At 38.0% G+C, this 15,919-nt stretch overlaps 1 protein-coding gene across 3 annotated transcripts in view; it reads right to left on the reverse strand.

Annotated features, from left to right (window-relative positions):
• bcas3 (BCAS3 microtubule associated cell migration factor) overlaps window positions 1-15,919 on the reverse strand; it is a 260,836-nt gene that overhangs the window by 176,787 nt on the left and 68,130 nt on the right. For all 3 annotated transcript variants that reach the window (XM_065281017.2, XM_065281016.2, XM_065281018.2), the window contains one exon: window positions 5,982-6,132. In XM_065281017.2, the coding sequence (XP_065137089.1) occupies window positions 5,982-6,132 (151 nt within the window). The remainder of the gene's footprint in view (window positions 1-5,981; window positions 6,133-15,919) is intronic.

Below are 15,919 nucleotides of genomic sequence, written 5' to 3' on the forward strand. Positions count from 1 at the left end.
AAAGCCATTAAAAGATCTGCGTAAACAGTTTACGCCATGACATTTCACATAGACACAGGCTCTTTACAGCTACGCACACAGCCATTACTACATTATGAGACAATGGCCAAAAGCAGCTTACTTCACGTATTACACTAAGCCTACCAGTGAGGTAAGAGGAATCCCATATACACTTGTGACTGATTCAAACATCCAGGCGCATTTTGCTATTAGAAAAGAACACCATCAGTTATGAGCTCTGATGTGGTTCGGTATAAGCGTGATAGCAATCCGACCCAATGGAACAAACAAATAGGCTACCTTATTGCTTTTTTAACCATAAACATACCTGAAAGCTCTTGGGTGACGAATTCTGGTGAGCACATGAACGCCATTCAAAACCAAAGCGCACCTGTTCCTTATAAAATGTCTAAATGCATGTTGTCCCGTCTAAGTTTTGATTTCTGCTCACAATAATGAAGCAATATAACCACAATTACCCCCCCCCCCAAAAAAAACACACTGTCCTCAAGAGTACGTATGTAAAGCTATAGCTCAAAATACCTTTGTAGGTTTCAGCAAAAATGTGCTGTTTTGGGTGTGTCCTTTTAAATGCAAATGAGCTGATCTCTGCACTAAATGGCAGTGCCGTGGTTGGATAGTGCAGATTAAGGGGCGGTGTAATCCCCTTCTGACATCACAAGGGGAGCCAAATTTCAATGACCTATTTTTTCACATGCTTGCAGAAAATGGTTTATCAAAACTTAGTTACTGGGTTGATCTTTTTATTATATTTTCTAGGTTGATAAAAGCACTGGGGACCCAATTATAGCACTTACACATGGAAAAAGTCAGATTTTCATGATATGTCCCCTTTAAAACTTGCATGTCTACACATTTAAGAAATCACTGTTTTCTTCCTAAACTGTCAAATGATAAATAGCAACCAATATTCACATTTCACATTTGTTTAAAATTAATGCTACAATCAATGGGGTTCATTTTATTTTAAAACAAACGCTATCGTGTTATTTATCCTAAATATGTATGTGGGCTGGTGGGCTGGAAGAACTATAGTGCTGGCTGATAAAGTTAAGGAGGATGAAAAAGATTACACTTGGATCAGAGACAGATCTCACTATACTGGCTGATTTAACAGCTGAAATCAGGGGAACATGAAAGTTGTGGAAACAGTGAGTCTTAGAAAGACCACAAAATGACAGAAATTCACTCTATTGCCTCACCTGACAGGTCTAGCTTATATTTTGTAAGTATTAATGCTGCAATATACACAGTCACATAAAATGGTCAAAAAATTGTCCCAAGCAATTGCTGGGGCAGTACCCTTTAAAAAGTTCCCAATATATAGCATTTAGGTGCAGATATGAGTACGTTTGGTACCAAATGATAGTTTTCTGTCAGGTGACCTACTTTCTTGGTGGGCATGAAAGCGGCAAAATACATTGGGCTCTACATACAGAAAAACTGGTCATTTTTCCATCTGTTTCAAGCCACGATTATTTAAATAACCTCTTAACAGAAGAAAACTTGAACAAAAATATGAACAAAAACTACACATTTTGGGCACTTATGATTATACAAAGCACCCGATTCCATATTTAATAGTCACTAAAAACCATCAGATTAATGCCAGACCTCCACTTTGGCTATGTTTACATGTATTTCGTGGAAAATTCCTCGCCTTGTACTGCCGCCAGGATTACATTAATATTATATCATCATATTGTATTGTATTATAATATACTGAATCTTATTAATGAAATGCAATAAAGTTCAGTCTGAGCACAAGTTTATTACTCTTAGTACAACAAATGATCTAATAAAAGTGCTAAAGAATTTGCAAACATTGCATTTTTACTCTTTCACATAAATTGAGCATTTTCACATTTTACAACTTTTTAGCTAACTTTAGCAGTTAGTGTAACTATTCACTATCCTTGGTTGCTTCAGTACACAATAATCCTGGTAAGAAAATTATGCAAAGATAATGACTTATGGCTAAAAATACAATGATTAATATATGCAGTGTTTACGTGAGGTTACTTGGTTGATGTTGATGGCTGCCTGCCATTTTTTCCCTTCACTTGCCACAGAGGCACATACATTTATAACAGAACTTCACAACTCCCTCTTTTCTAGGTTTTCAGGATTGTCTCCTTGTTGCTTGCATTTTATTGCACTACAACCATTAAGTATTTAGGCTAAACAAAAGAAATCACTCACTTCTTAACCTGCAGTCAACAGCAGATAGCGCTCTTCTGCCCACCAGGGGGGCGTTCCCCTAAGTGCGTGCTGTCACATGAAAACTACCAATATTTACCTTTGAGGTACTAATTTGCACTAATTGGTACCAGTATGTACCTTTGAGGTACTAATATTAACCCTATAGGTGCAAAGGTGTACTTTATAAAAGGGTACCATCCCAATGACAGCTAGGGTCTGTTTTGTCTGACAGTGCACTTGAAAAATAAATTGAAAGGTTTGGATCAATACATAAAGAAAACTGAACAGGCTGTATTTATATTCTTACAACTTTAATTCCTTATGTTCCATCAGGGATAAAGAGAAGTACGTTTTCATGTAGCTCAACTGGTAGAGCATTGCGTGAGCATTGAAAAAGGTTGTGGTTTCAATTCCAAGGCAATACAAATACTTAGTTAAATGTATACCTTGAATGCACCGAATGTGGCTTTGGACAAAGCGTCTGCTAAATGCATAAATGTAAAAGTGAAGTAAATGAGATTTCATCGTCTTTTGAATTTAAAATAAAAAGCTTGACTAACTTTATAAAGTTTTAAATTAAGGTCTAAAAACATACTTTACCATTATATAAAAATAATCTATAACATAAAAAGCATGTTATATTTTGTATCAGCATCTATATCTGAGTACACAAAATGTTGCTGGCCAAAGGCAAATGATGAAAGGCATCCTCCAACAAAAGTATATCAAATCAAGTCTTGGTTTAGCAGCTGGTGTGTTTCACATGCAATCCTCCTAACACAGATACGTTTCAAACAGCTATGAATGCATCTGACCTCCGCACACTTGGTGTGCACTAACACACCAAATAAATAATTTTAAAAATCAACAAAACACCACAACAAGACACAGACGGTGCTTTACTTCTGCACTGCTAATCTGAGCATGCTCACTCGCAGGTAAGAGCACTGCGGGGGGCTTTACCCCACACCAGAGCGGCAGTGCGATTCAGCTGCAATGCCAAATGTCCAACTACATTAATACAGAGGCTCTGTTTGTAAGGTGGAAGGCCTCCCATGTGCTGGCCGGGCCTTCTACCCTCAGATCAACAGCACTCAGAGCTGTGGCTGGGGAATGGCAGAGTTTTCCGGGCACGTTGACGGGCAGAGAGGATATGAGAAAAGACAGGAGGGTACAGCAAAACAGCTGACACACATAGACAAAGGAGCGCAACGTAGGCCTTCCCTCGTCGGCCAACACATATGCTGGCCTAAGCTAAGGAGAGAAAGAAAGACTCTGAGATAGAAATGAGTTGAACTGGGACTGCAATGTGAGGACAGGAGCCCACTCTGACGTCAACCCTGTCAGCACGATGGCACAACGTACAGTCTTCCACTCGGCATGCGAGTGGAAATGAGCCGTTTAAACTGGGGCTGAGAGTCTGAGAGGCCGGGAAACAAATCAAACACCACTCTGAATTATTAAGACTCCAAACTGATGCACTCTGGATGCGCTGACTGCTATTTAGTCTCACAAGGCATGAAACTAGACTGTGAAAAGCGTACTACGTGACAACAAACAGGAGGGCCTTGTACAGATCTACCACATCCACCCATTTGAAGTCACTGACCGACCTGCCAGTGTTTCGTTAGCGAATTTCCTATTCAAACTTTTTATTTAAATAAAAATAAACAATTGGAATAAGTCATAATTATGTTTAGTCAGTATGTAAATGCATACTGCAGTCATTGATACGGCAACCAGTCTTTACCGCCGTCTTCATATTACATAGAGTGACCGCATTCTACGTCCAGTAAATGTAATACATCTGGCTTTGGAATAATTGGACCGCATGCATTAAAGTTCCATATGCGGCAGAAACCAGGTTTGCATGTTTGTGTATATTCAGACAATCATCTGGCAAATGACGGTTTGATGCCACTTAAGTAAGTCCTGCCTAAGTGAGGAGTTCATGCAAAATCATGGTCCAACACGGTTTTCGCAAATGAGAAAAGACTAAACGCTTTCACACACAATCGTTGGAACATTAATACTCTTTATAAGTCTAGTGGTTTAGAGCGATCATCATGTTGTATTGTGTGACAACAGGTGCAACCAAAAACTTCAGGACAGGTACAGAGAAATTATACAATTAGATAGATAGATAGATAGATAGATAGATAGATAGATAGATAGATAGATAGATAGATAGATAGATAGATAGATAGATAGATAGATAGATAGATAGATAGATAGATAGATAGATAGATAGATAGATAGATAGATAGATAGATAGATACAGATTTGAACACCCTGTTATTTTGCAAGTTCTCCCACTTAGAAATCATGGAGGGGTCTGAAATTGTCATTGTAGGTGCATGTCCACTGTCAGAGACATAATCTAAAAAAAAAATCCAAAAATCACAATGTATGAGTTTTTAACTATTTATTTGTATGATACAGCTGCAAAAAAGAATTTGAACACCTGAGAACATCAATGTTAATATTTGGTACAGTAGCCTTTGTTTGCAATTACAGAGGTCAAACGTTTCCTATAGTTTTTCACCAGGTCTGCACACACTGCAGGAGGGATTTTGACCCACTCATCCACACAGATCTTCTCTAGATCAGTCAGGTTTCTGGCCTGTCACTGAGAAACACTGAGTTTGAGCTCTCTCCAAAGATTCTCTATTGGGTTTAGGTCTGGAGACTGGCTAGGCCTGCCAGAACCTTGATATGCTTCTTACAGAGCAACTTCTTGGTTATCCTGGCTGTGTGCTTCAGGTCATTGTCATGTCGAAGACCCAGCCTCGACCCATCTTCAAATGCTCTAACTGAGGGAAGGAGGTTGTTCCCCAAAATCTTGCAATACATGGCCCCGGTCATCCTCTCCTTAATACAGTGCAGTCGCCCTGTCCCATGTGCAGAAACTTTTTCCCATGACTCCTCTGGATCATCCAAATGGTCATTGGCAAACTTAAGACGGGCCTGGACATGTGCTGGTTTAAGCAGGGGAACCTTCCGTGACATGCATGATTTCAAACCATGACGTCTTAGTGTATTACTGTACCAACAGTAACCTTGGAAACGGTGGTCCAAGCTCTTTTCAGGTCATTGACCAGCTCCTCCTGTGTAGTTCTGGGCTGCTTTCTCACCTTTCGTAGGATCATTGAGACCCCACGAGGTGAGATCTTGCATGGAGCCCCACTCTGAGGGAGATTGACAGTCATGTTTAGCTTCTTCCATTTTCTAATGATTGCTCCAACAGTGGACCTTTTTTCACTAAGCTGCTTGGCAATTTCCCTGTAGGCCTTTCCAGCCTTGTGGAGGTGTACAATTTTGTCTCTAGTGTCTTTGGACAGCTCTTTGGGCTTGGCCATGTAAGTAGTTGAATTGTTACTGATTGTATGGGGTGGACAGGTGTCTTTATGCAGCGACCTCAAACAGGTCCATCTAATTTAGGATAATAAATGGAGTGGAGGTGGACATTTTAAAGGAAGACTAACAGGTCTTTGAGGGTCAGAATTCTAGCTGATAGACAGGTGTTCAAATACTTATTTGCAGCTGTATCATACAAATAAATAGTTTAAAAAATCGTACATTGTCTTTCTGGATTTTATTTTTATTATGTCTCTTAGTGGACATGCACCTACGATGACAATTTTAGACCCCTCCATGATTTCTAAGTGGGAGAACTTGCAAAACAGCAGGGTGTTCAAATACTTATTTTCCTCAATGTAGATAGACAGACAGACAGACAGACAGACAGATAGACCCACCCGGTACGCTTGGTGATGGTGCCCAAGGTCATAGGCTGCTTAATTTGAGCCAGAGGAAGCACGACTGTCAAACTGGGTAGCGGAGACAGGCGTGGGTTGCCCATATTGTTGTTGGTAAAGTTGTTGAAGGATTCTTGATTGGTAAGCTTGGCTGGAAATGAAAATGAAAAATTGAGAGGTATGAAAATGTATCCTTAAATTATTATTATTATACAGAACAGTTTATATAAATCAAAATCGTGAATATCTCTCAGCATTGAATTAAAAAGCTGTGACCCTACCTGTGAAAACAAAGCCTTTTATTTTTTTCTACATAAGATCATCCTATATGATATAAAAAGCATTCTGTGAAAATATAACCTCGATATTATTAATATTGACTGAGTAAGGAAAATGTCATATATTGAATATCAAAATCCTATACTAATCCTATAAATGAGATTTAAGCATAGATTTCACAGACAAGGTTACAACTCACAATGTAACACAGCCTCTTATACTACATGCATTATTATAAACTTTTCATTAACACATAAAAAGTCATATCCGTACTTTCTTACAATTTGAGATGCGAAAACAACTCATCTATGTAGTGCACGTTACACACGCAACACACACACGCACGTGCGCACACACAAATAAGTACAGCTTTTTTGTTTTTCTAACTCCATTATTCTTTTTCCTTTCAACATACAATTTTTTGGACCTAGCCAATAATCTCTGCGAACATTTTGCTTGCTTCTATTGTGATATCACAGGAAAGAGGGTATTCAGAAGGTAGAAGAAATACCTGAGACACAAAACAATGATTATCTGAGGGCAAAAGCACTGAGTGCGGCCGTGGCACAGTGTTGGAGGGGTTTTAGATCATTAGCCAGCCTCTCTGTCTCTCTCTAATACCCAGAAACGCTGTCATTGTGCATAACCAAAGAGAGGCCATTTAGGCCTCATGGCCCTCGATAAAGGCCTGCTTTGGCTGGAGACATTACACAAACCCCTGCGCCATTCCACACGGGGCCCGGATCTCAAGGGCCCTTCACATTTCAAAACCACTACACCCCAAGCGCAGCCACCTTTTGTGTGCGAGAGCAGCAGAAAAGAAAAGGAATTTGAACAGGAAGCAGCCTGAAAACCCATAATGGTGCTTCTGACAGACAAAGACTAGAAGTAGAGGAAGAAAAATCTTAATGAATTTAGCATCTTTCCAAGAAGGACACACTCTCTTGGTCTGCGCTTTGTAACCCCCTCTAAATCAAAGCCCGACTTAACCCCGTACACATACGTAAACAGCATCATGGCGGCGAAACTTAAGTCCTCAAAAGGCATACGCCTCGGCGAGACGGCGTACAGACGCGGCGGGTGATGTGAAACCCAAGCGCGGAATGACGAAAACCCGAGTGTGGCAGGGCTTGGCCGAAAGCCCCAAGTATGGCACGTCCGAGAGAGGCAAGGCGCCTGGCTAGTCAAAACGACACTGCTTATGGAGCCGTCATTTGATTAATGACTCATGTGTGATGGCCAGCGCAGTGATACATGACAAGCCAATGGAAAGAAGATCTATCAATGCAAATCCACAGCCGTCGCAGGCCTAACTCCAAGAGGGCGGCTGGGTCACCCTGTCACCTGACCCCTCTGTTCAAGCTCACCCCGCCCCATTTGCATTTTCTTCTAATGGCACAGACCTGGGCTCCCTGTCACTGATATCTTGTTTTTCTCTCCCAAGCTGTTCTATTTGCATCTAATAAAGCAATGAACCCAACAAATCAATCCAGACTTGATGTCGTTGTCTATTTGTTTGAAGGCTGTTCTGCAAAAAAGAAAAACCAACACATAAGCAAACCATCAGTCCTTTAAAAGTGCATAAACATTGAGCTAAATTAACAATTTTATCCTAACTGCCACCAATTTATCAGTCAGCTTCCCAAATTGTTAAATAGTACTTAATAAAATTTTCACGAGCGCATTTATGGGGAAAAAACAACTGTGGATCTGACATTTCTGAAAGCTGCACTAAAATAAATAATTTGAAAAAAAAAAAGAAAACTTAAACAGAGACCTCGCATTGGTATTTAAGACACTTAATATTAATATTGATTAAAAAAATTTTTTTAGGGTAAATTTGCATGCAATTGCTCAAAAGATAAGATACACACAATTTTAAACAGAAGAGATAAATGAAAAAATATATTTAAAAAATCAATAAAACTGCATAAAGCATATTTACAAAGTTTTTATTGTGGCAAAGGCAGAAACCAATCCACTAATTTGTCTTAAAGTTACAATGAAATTGAAATTAAACAACTGATTTTTTATATTGTGGTATTTTTTTACAATGGACTTATCTGTGAGCTTCATTATTTAAAAAAATAATATGCATAATCTTTAATAAAAAATGCTAATCCACTCCTCTCCTCAAAACGATCTTTACTTACGGTCATAAGGAATAGCAAGAGGGCGGGGCCAAGAAAAGATCACAGAGATTAACAATAGCAAGATGACCTAACTTTCAATGATCCAACCAATTCTCGATGGACAAATTCAAGTCCCACTAAAAAAATTAGGAGACCACTTCAAGATTAGTTTCTAAATTTACTATTTTAGTTATGCATTTAAGTAAAATTATAATTTTTGCTTCATTCTGCCAACTACCGAAAACATTTCTGCAAAGTTTCTAATAAAATAATGTTTTTATTTTCATTTATTTATTTGAAATTATCCAAATAACAAAAATTATCCAAATAACAAAAAATACAGTGTTTTCTGATCTTGAATACTGCAGAGAAAACAAGTTCAAATTCTTTTCTCAATAATAAAATGCTTATGTTTTTAGAAATACATTCAGAAATATATATTTATGGTATACTATAACCCTGATTTTTAATTACATCTTTAATGTGTCTTTGTATTCACTCAGTCTTTTACATTGCTGTTGGGTGACTTCATGTCACTCATGAGGTTTGCTTTGGACAGAAATGGTCGTGATACATGTAAACATGATGATTAAAACTGTAGTGGTCTCTTAATTGTATAATGATTTATTTGGGAATTTAGTTGCGTGTTGTAAAATTAGTAATGCACAAAAAATTGAAGTATTTCTTTTGAGTGTTTATCTGCATTGTTGTAAAAAAAATTAACATTTTACCAAAAAACATAAACATTATTTTGTTTCTGTTTTTTGTTCTTATTTAGTACCAGACTAGAGACAAACCCTAGCTTTCACCCAAATCGGATTTTTAGGAAGACCTACATTCCTAAAAATGAAAATAGCATTCTCCCAGTTTGGGAATACTTTAATATGTTCTGTTTCAGCCATTCATGTGTTCTGTGCTTGTCCAGGTTTCCCAGACATGCTCCTGTAAGAGAGTAGTTCACAGGAGGCCGGGATTAAGAAAGGAGGAGAGGGGGGAAGAGAGAAATGAGTGGAGAGGAGAAAAAAACAATGGCGGTACCGCCGTGCTCAGGAGGAAGGCGCTGTCATGTCAAGTCGGCCTGTGCCAATTCCCAGAGCTATCATTATTAAAACACACACTTTCATAGGAGGAGCACTACAAGTGGAACGGGAAAAAAGGAAAGTAAAAGGAGAGGCCAAGAAGTGCCGGATAAAAGCAATCCCAGAGGATGAAGTGAAAACAAATTATAAGAACCATTATAAAACACAGATGCTGCAAAGAAAATAAACTTCACAAGATTTACTGTTTTTAGAAGAATCATACATCGGTGGAAAAGCCATCAGTAGCCATTTCTGGTGGACCATGTTTGCCTCTTTCACAGCATCTCCTTACTGCTATTTTCAGGCTGCTTGTGGTGGGGTCAAACCAGCTTATGAGAAAATGGCAAATTGCCAGACTTTTCCCCAACCAGGGGTGAATGAGAGAGCTTTTAAAGTGACAGCAGAGGTTTTTCCCCTGCAAAGTTTCGGGGTTGCAATACACACATTCCTGATGTACGCCATTCAGTTTAATGAGAAGAAACATTATATGAAACTTCCTGACTATTACCAGACTTTATGCCGTACACGTAACGACGGCAGACTTCAAACTGCATTAAAACCGGTATGGTTTTTATTTGTCTTTATATTCCATATACTGATTTTATTGCAGCTGCCATCTGATTACAAGCCATTACATCATAACAGAAATAAATGCCTAGTCACCCAATGCTGTATAATACCGTAGCAAAATACTTCTCAAAGAAAGCCATTCAGGCACATAATTTAGTAAAGTACGTTTAACATATGAGTATACGTCTGTAATCAGATCCAATACTTTACAACATGTCAACATTTACAGCTCATCAGAGCAGCACCTCGGTGACAGTGGGAACCTACACTCTTCTGTGGTTCAGATAACAGCCTTACTGAAACCATATGTGAGCATGTTTGTTTGCAAGGCTATTGCATGCATGTGTGTGTGATGAGACAGCTCTGGATCTTTCACCTCAGACGAACAGACGCAGCAAACGGCGCATGAGAAGATGAACAGGAAGGCATCCGCTGACTCAATCAATGCACCTCGGCATGTGGCTCTGATCAGGAGCACGTAATTCGATCATGTCAATGTACTTATGGGTAAGTGAGGACCATATTCTCTGCTCCCAGTCATGAACGTTACAGTGTCATTTCAAAGAAACCCAATGCTGCTCTGTCCACAGGATAGGCTTGTTATACAAGTTCAATCTAAGGAACCAGGATGTTGTTGATATGGGTTTCTTACAGTACATCATTAATGCCTTATTATTTCACTGATGATAATGTAGAGGAGAGTGAATGTGAATTTAATATTAAATAATAATAATAATACTGTATATAATAGTTGTGCAATTCTCGAAATGTCTTTTGTAATAACATCTAATTAAATAAAAAGACAAATAAGAGCAGTACAGTAAGACTGCAGCACTGCCGCAGCTGAACCAAAAGGAAACACAGCAGAATTTCCTGTTTTATGTGCCATGGAAGTGTTAAACTGAATTGACAAATGATGTTTCCTTTAATAAATATCTAAAAAAAAAAAAATTCCAAGCAGCAACGAAAATAAAATAATCACAATTTCCTAGAACCTAACTGCTCTGTTCCAATTCCAAACACCCGCCAAAGTGATAATCTTACCCTGCCTGAACCAATGACTATTTTCTAACTCATTAATGTAATTAAAATATCCGGTATCCAACTTCAACATCAGCACGGCAGAACTGCCAAAGTTCATAATTACAACCAAAACCCAGAAACAAAGGTGGTTTTGACTGGTAGCAAACTGAAAGCAGTCTACATTAAATAAAATTATCACGGCGCCTAGAATAAGACATTTAACACTAGACATTTCATGATTACTAGTCTTGAATTAGGAATATGGCAAAGCATCTATAACCACCAGCTGTTTGAGTCATAAAATAAGTAACACAATCCATCTGTTTGCTTACCATAGAATTATATCGTACAAACTGCAAAAATATCAATGCTTTCATTTGTTCAGTGCCACTTGTGGGTTTGATTTAAATTATACATTTAAAGTCTTGTAGGCTTAAACTTAATAGCATAATAAATTATTACAAATATTTTTTCCAAACTAAAATTGCACAGAATTGTACAGTATTTTACTTTAGTTCTGCTAGCATGGAGACGAGGAATGCTGCATTGCATCATGGTACAGAGAAAATTTCACTGTGGGACAGTACAGGGACTCAGGTCATGAGAAGTGTCAAAATCACATATCCTCACAGTGGGAAAGGGCAGCGAAATATCATGTCTGATAAAGGCACACCAGCCCACTTAAAAAGTTTTCACATGAGAGCGGGACCAACAAAAAACATACCAGACCACTCAGGCCAAACAACAACACAGCCTCAATGAGATGTTTACAATCACTGTGCCAAGGACAGGATAAAGTTAGGACATGATGATATAAATATCAGAAATCATATAAAAATTGCAGTACACATTAAACATTTAAAATAGATAAATTATTGTTGTTGTTGCTATATTAAACTAAAAAAAATGGTGATAACAGCACTTAAAGTGGTTCACTGTTTTGACTTATTCATGGGGTTTTAACAACAAAATTTATACTGAGTTTAAAAAAAAAGTGGTTCACTGGCTCATAATCATTGGGGATTTTTTTTGTGCTAAACAGAAGTGCTAATGTAGAACCATATTGTGCTATGTCGTAGTGCTAAAAATCTTCATTTAGTACCATTTTTATTATTAATTAGTGTTTTATTTTTATTTATAATAGTATTATAATTATTTTTGTTTTTATTTTTAATAATAATATGATAATTAGTATTTATTTATTATTTATAATAAAAGTATTATTATTTGTGTTATTATTTTTAATATGACATTAGTTTGGATTAGTTTGTCAAAATAATAGGTAAAATAAAAAGATTATATTTAAACAAAATATTTAGTTAAATTATCAATATGCTTCAATAGCACAGATAAGATTACAAAAAAAATAATTATAATACTGATATAAAAAGTTTTTGACAAACGATGAAAACCATGCATCTTTAAGGCAGAGGCCGGAAATGAAACACTGCTGTTTGCTTTTAAGAGGAGGCCATTCATAAAATTCAGGACAAATTACGGAGTAACTCCAGCCCTTTTGCTGAATTAGATTCATATCAAGACAAAACATAGTGGGATGATTCAGGCCTAAGTATTTTCCCTCTCAGTCAGTGGTGAGGAAAAAGGACTCATGACTCCATTTGAAAGTGGCCTGTAACAAAACTCTAAGAACATAGCGCCACACAGAGGTCTGGACGGGTACTGCATTCAGCAACAAGGCAACACTTTGTAACCAGAGCAATAAATCTTTAAGATGGGGAGTCTGAATGAGACAGTACATGATGCCGGGCTGTGGTATGTTAAACGAGGCCGGCTCTTTGATGCCCGGGCTGATTGTACGACTGTTTGGTGAACAGAGGAGCTCAGCGTTATCTTTAAGAGTCGGTGCGTTGCAGTAAGTTGTTTCTGGGATGGAATTTAAGAGTGTGTGTGTGTGTGTGCCACAAACAGGGGAGGAGGCAGACTGTGATTTTCAGACAGTGTTTTACCGGCCCTGCCCGTGTAGATCAGATCTGCTCATCTGGCTACATCTCTGACAGACACACACACACAAGTAAACAAAAGTCATTTGTTGATTGTAAATGATTTAGCACAGGACGCAGTGAATGTGACACATGCTGTCTGCCACTCTAGTTGATATGAAACGAAGGACAAAAACGGTTTATCGGTACATAAAACATTTAATCCCATACTTTATTTGCAGCTGAGCATGAGATATCTGGTTTGAACATTATACACAAATAGAAGCTGCGTACTGTAAAATGGCAGCGCTCCTCACGCAATGGCAAGGATCTGGCTCACACAGCCATGTCTTCCTGGTTGGATGGCAAGCAGACGAAACAGGCGTCATCTGCAGCCACAGCGTTAAGCTTTCCAAAGCACTGTGATCTAAATATTGTGTCATCAGCTTTGCAAAAGCATCTATATTTGCCTGTGTTTTACTTTACAAAGATAAATGACACAAACAGGCGTTGTTACTGATAATATCAGTCTTAAACCCAAACAAGCTGTGTGCTGACATTAAATGGCTCAGAGGAAGCATCCCTTTATCCTTAGTTTAATAGCAGTGAATTAACTGTTTCCTGTTTCACATTGTTTATCCATTCCAAAAAAAAAAAAGTATTGAAATATGGCATTGAAATTTAAGGCATAGTTCCCCCCCAAAATTGTAATTTTATCATAAATCAATTACCCCTGTGTCAAAACACATTTTTAGATATTTTTGATTAAAACCGGGAGGCTTGTGACTCTCCCATTGACTTCAGTTTGTTTCACAATTCTTTTCCCCAGAAAAAAAGAAAAGACATGGCCAAAAAGGTCCATGTCCCATCAGTCATGTAAGGAATAATTGACGATGGGCCATTGAATTATAAGAAAATAATGCACACCAAGGTGGTAATGCGGCACGACGCGAAGCGGAGGTGTGCATTATTTTCAAATAATTCAAAGGACCGGAGTCAATTATTCCGCTTATACCACGGTTACCACAAACATTGCTCTGGTGCCTATTTTTAAGACATTTAAGAAGTTAGGTGTGCGGTTTACAGAAAAATAATCAACACCCATCGAACATTTCTCAGCCAATCAGAATGCAGCATTCAACAGACCCGTGGTATAATAAATAATAATAATAATAATATGAAGCGACGAGAACACTTTTGTGCACAAAGAAAACAACAAAAAAAAAAAATTTCTCCTCCTTGGTTGTTCAGAGCGTGTTCACAACCAGACTACGGCGCATGCTGCTGACATATTTGCCAGCGTACAGACACAAAATACGCATTCAAGTATTTTGCGATTTTATACAGGCCGTTTAAGTATCGTTAACAATGTTTGCTTATATGGCTTAAAAAATATTGGCTTAAAGGGATAGTGTGTAACTTTTACGAGGATCTCTTGACAGAAATGCAATAAAATATACATAACTATATTATCAGGGGTGTATAAAGACGCTTCATAATGAACCGTTATGTTTTTATTAACTTAGAATGAGACATACACTGAGGGTCCCCTTACACGGACGTCGCATTTTTTGGCGCCATGTTTCTACAGAAGCCCTTAGCGGACAAAGTTTTTGTCTCTGATGATGACATGTTTGTCCTGTGTGGCTAGCGTAGCTTCTTTATGAATTTCAAAACTGAGAGGTGAGACGTGGACTGAGGCCTTAGTTGCGATTCACAACCTCACCGATGCACCGATAATTTACACACTGCACCTTTAAATAAAAAAGCTGAAAAAAAACATTGGCAACCACCTCAGCAGGTGACGTCAGCAGCATGCGTCATGAACACGGTATAAACAAGCAAGGAGGAGAATAGATTGTTGAACAAAATCATTAGTTTTGTTTTCTTCGTCACTTCATAATATTATTATTGAAGTACTGATGGAACATGGATCTTTTGGGCATGGGAACATGGGCGATGACTTTCATTCTTTTCTGGTGAAAACTGAAGTAAATAGGACAGTCACAAGCCTCTCGGTTTTCATCAAAAATATTTACAAATGTATTCTGAAGACAATCGGAGCACTCGTTGGTTTAGAACGACACAGGAGTAAGTGATTTATGATACATTTATAATTTATCAATTTATTGATCACTATCCCTTTAATGATGATCTTAGCAGTCCAGGGGTCTCATTTATCCTATGCGTAGGACCCTTACTAAAAGTCTACTTTCGCACAAAAGCCAAAAATTGCATATGCCAAAAAATATAAAAACTTATAAAACAAAGCAATGTTCCCTTTATAAATCAAAGATCACCTGCAAGTGTTCATACATGAATCATCCTCAGATCCCATTAAGTTTGTTTTTTATAAATCACAACCTTTGCGTGGAAACTAGCGTATGCGTACGCACGCTTTATAAATGAGACACCAGATGTCCAGCTTTTTCATCACAGCCCTTACACGTCCACAGCACAGCTACCAAATCCAAATGTCCATCTCTGTCTTTAGCAAAGCTATAGCTCTCAATAAAAGAAAGGCATACAGCGTTACAGTGATGCCTAAGAAAAGCATTTGGCTTCAGCATTCATACACTTTGCTGGAAGTTTAAACGAACATAATTTACGAGAAAAAGTTTCAATGACATTTGCAACTAACAAATGAATTACCAATCTGTTAGAACAAAACAAAGAAGGTGTTGTTGAACTACCTAACAATACCATGAACTTAATGTGGGGGATGTGGCTCCTAAAATAGAAAGGGAAAAATTAAACTGAGGCAAAAGAAAGCCGACTGTGGTTTCTATTTTTACTAAGTGCCAGCTTTGAAGGATGTGTACAATTCTAGTTCCTTCCCAAAATCAATGAGTTGTCACAGGAGACAATTGCAAGTCCACTGTTGTGGCTACTGCAGGACAGCCTCTCTTATCAAA

Source organism: Paramisgurnus dabryanus, chromosome 8, assembly GCF_030506205.2.
Source record: "Paramisgurnus dabryanus chromosome 8, PD_genome_1.1, whole genome shotgun sequence".
Taxonomy (NCBI): Eukaryota; Metazoa; Chordata; class Actinopteri; order Cypriniformes; family Cobitidae; genus Paramisgurnus; species Paramisgurnus dabryanus.